General features: G+C 37.0%; 1 protein-coding gene across 1 annotated transcript; it reads right to left on the reverse strand.

Moving 5' to 3' along the window:
- Positions 1-6: 6 nt before the first annotated feature.
- Positions 7-8,073, reverse strand: LOC106458437 (twist-related protein 2-like). Its single transcript, XM_013917950.2, has 2 exons — positions 7,271-8,073; positions 7-581 (listed from the first exon to the last, which is right to left on the reverse strand). The coding sequence occupies exon 1, from the start codon at positions 7,959-7,961 to the stop codon at positions 7,287-7,289; it is 675 nt and encodes a 224-aa protein (XP_013773404.1). The 5' UTR covers positions 7,962-8,073; the 3' UTR covers positions 7-581; positions 7,271-7,286.
- Between the last annotated feature and the right edge of the window lie 204 nt (positions 8,074-8,277).

Below are 8,277 nucleotides of genomic sequence, written 5' to 3' on the forward strand. Positions count from 1 at the left end.
AACGCAATACATAAAAGAAAGACCACAACACGTAGTTTTGAGACTAAAAGACGTAGATTTTACAAAAACAGTCAGGATGAATTAGGATGCACATTCATTTGACATCAGTGTTCTTCCTTTTTTTCAGTTTGTTTGTATTTTCGTTAACAAACATAATAAAAAATGTTCATTGTGGTAAACGAAATAATAATTTGATCTAAGTAACAGTTTTTTTTCTTCCCTATTTGTAAAAAATCGTTACGCGATAGAAAAAGATTAATCATTATTTTCGAAATTTGCATAGCTGAATTATGGAAAATCCGTTATTGAAACCAAAACACCTTTTATGAAGTTGAAATTCGCAGGCCTGCGTTATCGGTGAGCTATTAAGAAAGTCTTTAGATTTTCAAGATGGTAAGGCCACTTTTTTATCTTTGGTTAAGTTTTGAAAATCCGTTTAAACTTTGGCATGTGAATTCTATACATGTGGGCCAAATGGAGCTTTGTTTGAACTCCGCCCCCTTTTGTCTCTGGACTCACAAATTCTCCTGGGAACAATACACAATTCCAGTGTTCACCTAGGGCGCAATAACCTCGAGTTCCTGAAACGTAAGAAAAAAAAAAGTTGGTCAACGAACATTTACAAATTATCCCAGTTTTTCTTAGCTGTATTACATAGTGAGCTATTTTGAATATATAACATGCTAAAAAAGACAACTTGGGCAAAAAATGAGTAAATAAAAACGAAAACAAAGTTCTGCGAGGTAACGATTAACGATTCTACTTTATATAAATATTTACAAAGAAATCTTCCTTCGTTCCCCCTTTAGTGGTAAATTGAGAATTCGGAAACCAGTCATGATATCTTAGTATCAAAATTGTTAACAGATTCTAAAAACACAGATGAATAAAGCAAAGTAATGAAGTCTTTACAAAAAAAAAAAGGCAAAATGTATAGTATAAATAAAGTTTAACTGAATGCGCTTAATATTTTAAAAACAAAATAAAAACACAGCTGGGGTAAATGATATAACTAGTATGCAATGAAATATAAACTATTAAATCTTCAAGCTTAGAAAATATAAAGTACATATATATTACATTTTAAAGTTGAAGTATAATCAATGTCTTCGACATGAAGAAGCTGGGCCTCAGTATAAAAGTCGAAATGTCACAGTTCATAAAATTCAAAACTGTATAACCATTGCTTGTTTAAAAACATCTAAAAATCACTTTAGCTTATCCCCATACATGACTATCCTAAACGAGACAATGTTAACTTCATTGTGTACATACGTGACTATCCTAAACGAGACAATGTGTACATTTTATAATTATGTACTAAAACCTTTTCATAAATAGAAGTTAACTATTAGAGCAGTCTTTATTGTAAACTGTTGTTACAACAAACAAATATATACATCTCATTCTACAAACATAAGTTACGTAGTGCAGTGGGGGCTGTTTCTGGTCAAACCATCATGACGTCAAACAAATCTGACTCATTCCCGTCACCACACATAATTGATTTCATATTTATTAAGAAATTTTGGTCATGCACATCGTACACTGAAAGTTTTCATCAAACTAATCAATCAATCTTGAAATCCACACTAGAGGAAAACATGCTCACTAATCCGAATTGTCAACATTTAACAAATATATATGTATGAAACTTAAAAAAAATCTGTAAAAAATGACAGAAAAGGAAAACATCTCTGTTTTTCGTCACAGTCGTGGAAAACACTCACCAAACTACACATACGAGACGTTCTTCGTATTATACTTTATTTTGTCACACCTATCCTGTTCGTAAAAAAAAAAAAATCAGTTTATACTTGCACATACTTCCTAGAGAAATCGTCACGCTTCTCCAAAAAAAAAGGCTTACTTTAATTTCGTCATTGATTAAAACAAATCCACACTTTTAAAGTTACAGTTTAAACACCAAAATCTGGCGAAGCATTGAAATCCATTAGACTCAAGATAAAATTCATTCAGACTTCAAAAGGATTTTGTTTTTTCATATTCTTAATTGATCATTGAGGATTTCAAATCAATAATGATGAAAAAAAGCAACGCTCAGAGGATTTACTGTAAAATGGCATGAAAGATGGGGCCTAGCATGGCGCTCGACTCACAATCTGAGAATCACGGGCTCGAATCCCTGTCACCGAACATGCTCGCCATTTCAGCCGAGAAAGCGTTATAGTGCAACGGTCAATCCCACAATTCATTAGTAAAAGAGTAGCCCAAGAGTTGGCAGTGTGTAATGTTGACTAGCTGCCTTCTTTCTAACCTAGCACTGCTAAACTGAGGACAGCTAGCGCATCATTAGCTCTTGAGTAGCTTTGCGCGAAATTCAAAACAAACCAAACTAACATGAAAACTTTACGTAAATACTTTTGTTAGGTGTAAGAAATATGAACTGTTTTGAATAACCAACAAATATATTTAGTAGATGTTATTATGAACTCTTGCTATAACTGTAAAAATCTTGAAAATTAAAATGTGTACAAACTTGACAAATGCTTATTTATCTCTTAGCCTTACGTTAATCCCATGTTTGACCAAGTTGGTCTTCATACAGACTGGCGATCTGCCGTTACCATGCATCACCGCCTGTAGGAGGTTGTTACCGCCAAAACAGCATTCCAGTAGTACGTTGCTTACCCTACCTTCACTGTGGTAATGACGTCATATGGTGTTGCATTACAAGACACTTTTTGTAAGTGTTCCACGTTTCCTGCCCGAATCCCAGGCAGATATGTTAAATTGAACACGATAACTTTACTGGTTTTTACTGTGTTTATTCTACTTGCAACTGAGAAAATAAGCCTTTCCATGTAATAATGTAAGATGATAATTTAAAATGTTGTTTAAAAGTCTGATGTTAGAGGCGTGCCAGGTAGTTTAAATTATTGGGTAAATTATGTATAGGGTAAATTATTGTTCTGAAAGTTAGTTAAGATAATTATGCTAAGTCTTTCTTTCACTGATTTTTATATAGACAAGATAACTCAGTTCACGTGATGATTAAGTCACCTTGAAGTTAATCATTAAAAAACTGAACAACATAAGGATCGTAATGAATTTCAAACAGCTGACAGAATCTTAAATTCAACTTGTCATACCGTTTGTTAAATCCTTCATTAGACTGACAGGTGCAAAGAATTAGGTAGCACAGCAACTGTTACGTATGTACGCATTTATTTTACGGCAAGTGACAGACGTGAAATGTATAATGTGTGTGTATAACAGTGTATAAATGTATGTGTGTACATGTTGTTCTTTGTTTTTGTTTTGTGATCTTTCACTAACACTTTTGAAGCTATCGATGGTTCGTACGCTGTTATAAAGATCACTTTCCCGTCATCACAGCATTAGGACAAATACTGTTGGTAAACCATACTATACGTCATACTTTCAATCTACAGAGGGTTGGGTACGTTATATAGATACTAATATTAAAACGATTTTGAATGTGCAAGTCAGCCAATCACGTGCGGATAACAGCTTATGCAAAGTGGTGGTGGAGCGGAATGGATCAGAATTACGCTTTGACATTCTTTCGTCATCGAAAATTGATCGCTTTTGGGAAAGGTATGTAATAGCCCTTTCCAAAGCAAATTATTATTATACTTAGACTCAAAGATATGTTCAAATTGGATATTTAGAATTAACAAGACAGGGGGGATATTCCTTGAATTTAATGGCGTTAGTTTGTTTGAAATTGTGCACAAAGCTACACAATGGACTATCTGTGCTCTGCCCACCACGGGGATCGAAACCCGGTTTCTAGCGTTGTAAGTCCGCAGACATACCGCTGTGCCACTGGGAGGCATGCGTTAGTAATCAAGAGAATATGAATCAATTTAGGGACCCAGGATCATCAAAGAAGAAACCTAGAACAAGTTATACCCCAGCCGTGTTAAGCAAAGTTCGGCGTCTTGTAACAAGTGAGGATCCATGAACACAAGTAGCAAAAGCCGTTCCCACGCCTCAGAAAACAGTACGCAACGTAATCAAGAAAGATATACATCTGGAATCATCACCACAGGTTACGTGTACACAAATCACTTCCATAACATATTTGTTCAATCACTGCATACCTCAAGCAGCTGGAGAATGAAACGAATATTCATGTTATTCCATACGAAGACATACCGATCAAATCGCCAGACACAGTGCTTAACAATTTCTGTGTAATCGGACTACTGAAATGGGCACTAGAAAACTGCCCTCTACCTATAATAAATGACTTATGGAAAGCCCGCAGAGAGAGAAGCATGCTTTAGACATGACAGCCGTACGACGGGGCCTTTTGCAATGTAAACTACGCTGCAGGGCTATTGGCAAGATGCATCGTCGTCAGGTAGGGCATGACCAGAATTGGAGACATGGACTGTAACGAAGTAGTGGGGCTCCAAATTCGTTTTAGTATAAGGTACTCAATCTTTATCTAATCGCTGGAAAAAAATTCAATTGTTTGAATCCATTAATGTATAGCATGTAAGAAGATTATCCAATTTGTATGATACAAACAGGCTTTTTATTACCTATCAACTAACGGATATTAGAACATTCTAGTTTCATGATACAAACAACCCTTAATATACCATAGGCTATCACTAGATGAATGCTGGGAGAAGAAGTTGTTTTGTTGAACTTGGCCCAAAGCTACTCCAGAGCTATTTGCGCTGGCCGTGTCTAATTTTGAAGTGACAGATAGAGGGAAGACCGCTAATCAACACCACCCACCGCCAACTCTTAGGCTACTCCAATTGAATAGTGAAACTTGACTGTCACTCTTATAACACACTCACATCTCCAAAGTGCAGAACATGATTTTTTTCATGGTTGTAACGGATCCACAGTCCGGCACGCCAAGAGAGCCAGTGATTCAGATTGCAAGTGATACAACAACACGTATTGTTCCAGATCTAGTACTAACAAAAACAATAACTTAAACGTCCACTAGCTGATGAATAGACGAGATCGTGGCTTCGTTATGCCGACCGAATTCTATAATATCTCGACTCGCAATCTGCGGGTCGCGGATTCGAATCCCCATCTCACCAAACATGCTCACCCTTTCAGCCGTAGGGGCGTTATAATGTGACGGTCAATCCCACTATTTGTTGGTAAAAGAGTAGCCCAAGAGTTGGCAGTGGGTGGTGATGACTAGCTGCCTTCCCTCTTGTCTTACATTGTAAATTAGGGACGGCTAGCGCAGATAGCTCTCGTACAGCTTTGCGCGAAATTCGAAACAAACAAACAAGCTATAATATCAATCATATGCAAATGTCTTATATTAATTAATATTACCTTCCAGACAACGCAAGTTACTACCCTAGATCAAAACTAAAAATCAACCCGAAAGGGGGCCAAACGACGCCTGGAGGGGTCACCTATTTTAACCACTTTACAATAGTGTGTTGTCTATCAGTTAGTCAGTAGACACTAAAATTATGTCACATAAGGGACACTTAACGTTGCAGTTTGTACTGTTGTGACGTCAGTGAAACGTGCGCATGCCATGAATCACGACAAGAATTATACACTCTGTAGGCTACAACACAGCATGACATATCAATTTCAAAAGCTTCCATGGCTAATAACTCCAGAACTCGAGGTCCTATCCCAGCGCGGATATTACCGTGTGCATTTTTGCACTGAAGAAACACACAGAAGTTCCATGACAGACCTATTTCGTTAACACTAGCCGTGTGGGATAGTTTGTTCTCGGTAATTTCATAATGTAGTCTATTAGCACTGATAGCCGGTAATGTAAAACTGTCCAAACATATTTACGATAATAAAGAGGAGTACTTTATTTACATATTCTTTCTTACTTTATAGCCTTTAAATTACTATACTGCTTTTTATTGTCTGCACCCAAGATTTGGGTGCACATAATGCCATTTATCGATCGTTTTGTTCCCACGAGGCATTTGACATTACATGTGCTTAATTGTACCCTAATTTAGCACTTGTTACAATATACGTGTCAAATAAAATAAAATGTGAACTAGCGGATCGTAACCCTTATTATCGCTAAATATATTAGGAAAGATGTCTTTAATTTAATTTAGTCAAAATCTATCTGTAGTTTCTTTATTGCTCGTGAGAGGTCACTTTACATTCTTGATAAAGTTTACACTATGCTTCCAGCTGTTTATTTAGTCAAGTAATATTTATTGATGACATGAAATATGCTAACAATATAATAAAAGTATAACAAATATATAGAAAATGTAGATACACAATTTTTGCCCATAAGTATTAATCAAATTTTGAACTATATGAGCTTATGTTATGATAAGTAAAACGCTTTCATATTGAGACTAACTATTTCTCATTTAATTCTTAACTTCCTTTCAGTAAATTAGCATTGTTTAACATTAGTTTCAACGTTCCAGATGACAAAGAGCCCAAACTTAATAATTCAGTTTATCATTTGCATTCTTTCAATAAACCAGAAATTTTAATGAAATTATAACTGTGAAATATCTTTAGTTAGAACCATTTTTATAAAACGAACTGAAGATCTAGCATAGCCTGGTGGTTAGGGTTACTCGACTAGCAATTTGAGGGTCGCGAGTTCAAATCCCGTGCCCGAACATGATCGCCTTTTCAGCTGTGTGGCGTCTCACTATTCGTTGGTAAAGCGTTGGCGGTGAGTAATGTTGACTAGCCGCCTTCCTTCTAGTCTGTCTCTTCAAAATTAAGGACTGCTAGCACAGACAGACCTCGAGTAGCTTTGTGCAAAATTAAAAAACAAACAAGAACAAATTGAAAACCTTTCCAGAATGTTTTCCTGTATTGCAGAGGTATTCACTGTAAACGGTGGAAGTCTTTAATTTTTGACAGTTGTTTATTAATTGAATTTTTATAACGACAGAAGAGGTCTCTTAGATACCGTGATCTATCTCTAATTTATACTTAATAAATATTATTCTTGTTGTCACTTTCTTAGTGCAATACTACTCAATAGATTATATGCACTCTGGCGGGAAATCGAACACCAGATTTTTGCATTATAAATCCAGAAACTTATCGTTCGCCCATCCGGGGACAATAATTATTAAAGCTGAAAGATCATTCTTGAAGAAAGACGAACGTATTTATTTTGAAAGTAAGGGAACGGATTTTATTATTTTAAGTAGTTTAGTTTGTTTAGATTTTAACACTGATGACCTCATGTTTTGGGGACAGCCTACTCACACCTTTATCGAAATACTACGTTGACATTAACGTATAGTTAATATGCATACAGTAACTCACTTACCTGTGACTATCACATATCAGTGTTCCGACCAAGCTCCTTCCATCCTCCAAACTGAAAAGGCATAGCTTAGTCGCTCGTGGGCTACGTAACTGCATGAGCTGGTCAACTTGACATCGTGCTCGTCTTCTTTGAGAACTTGGTACAAGAAATCAATGTAGCGAGTGGCCAATTTCAAAGTCTGGATCTTGCTGAGTTTGTCCGACGGCAGAGTAGGGATGATCTTTCGTAAAGCGGCAAAAGCTTCATTGAGATTCTGTGTCCGCTGTCTCTCTCGCACGTTAGCAAGCACTCGTTGATTCTGCATCTCCTCAAAACTCTGACATTCACGTTTTCTCGCTTTTGACGGCTCGCAAAGTTTACCCCTGTCCCTATCTTCGCGATTACTGAGACGTCGTTTGCGCTGAGTTCGCGGACGGTCGTGACAGAGACCGTTGGGTGAAGTAGAAGAATTTGTTTTTAAAGGAAATATTACTTGTTGCTCGTAAGTCGGTACATTTTGCGTAAGAAAAGAAGTGATTGACTGAATTGATGAAAATGAAAATACTGGCTTTTCGAGAGTTTGTTGGCCAACTGATGGCAGACCTGGATAATTGAGCAAATTAGGGTAAGAGATAGGAGACAATTCCGCCGCCGGAGATCTATTTGGAGAAATGGCTGTCTGGTCGTCGGACATCGCTGGAATTGGAGACATCTTATTGCTTGGTCCAGAAATTGAAGGCCCGATGTCGGTTTTCTTGTTCTGAAATACTGGCAAGTGGACACTGACAAGAAGCAGACGTTCAAATAACCTGTGACAGTCTCGAAACGCGTGTTGTCAAGCTCTCAAGCTGAGCCTGACTGACGTGTATAAGCATGTGATAAATCTGTTTCGTACATGACAGCCACAATATCTGGATGACCGCCTTTCCTTTTTTAAACATACCGTAGAGACGCATTGCGAGCCAATCACGAAACACAATGCACGCGACGTCGCTCTTACACCAATGAGGAATCGCATCGTATTATAT

Source organism: Limulus polyphemus, unplaced genomic scaffold (genome assembly GCF_000517525.1).
Source record: "Limulus polyphemus unplaced genomic scaffold, Limulus_polyphemus-2.1.2 Scaffold464, whole genome shotgun sequence".
Lineage (NCBI taxonomy): Eukaryota > Metazoa > Arthropoda > Merostomata > Xiphosura > Limulidae > Limulus > Limulus polyphemus.

What these genes read in the sequence shown, in the direction of transcription:
- LOC106458437 (XM_013917950.2), bottom strand. Translation starts at nt 7,961, where the DNA reads ATGTCTCCAATTCCAGCGATGTCCGACGACCAGACAGCCATTTCTCCA.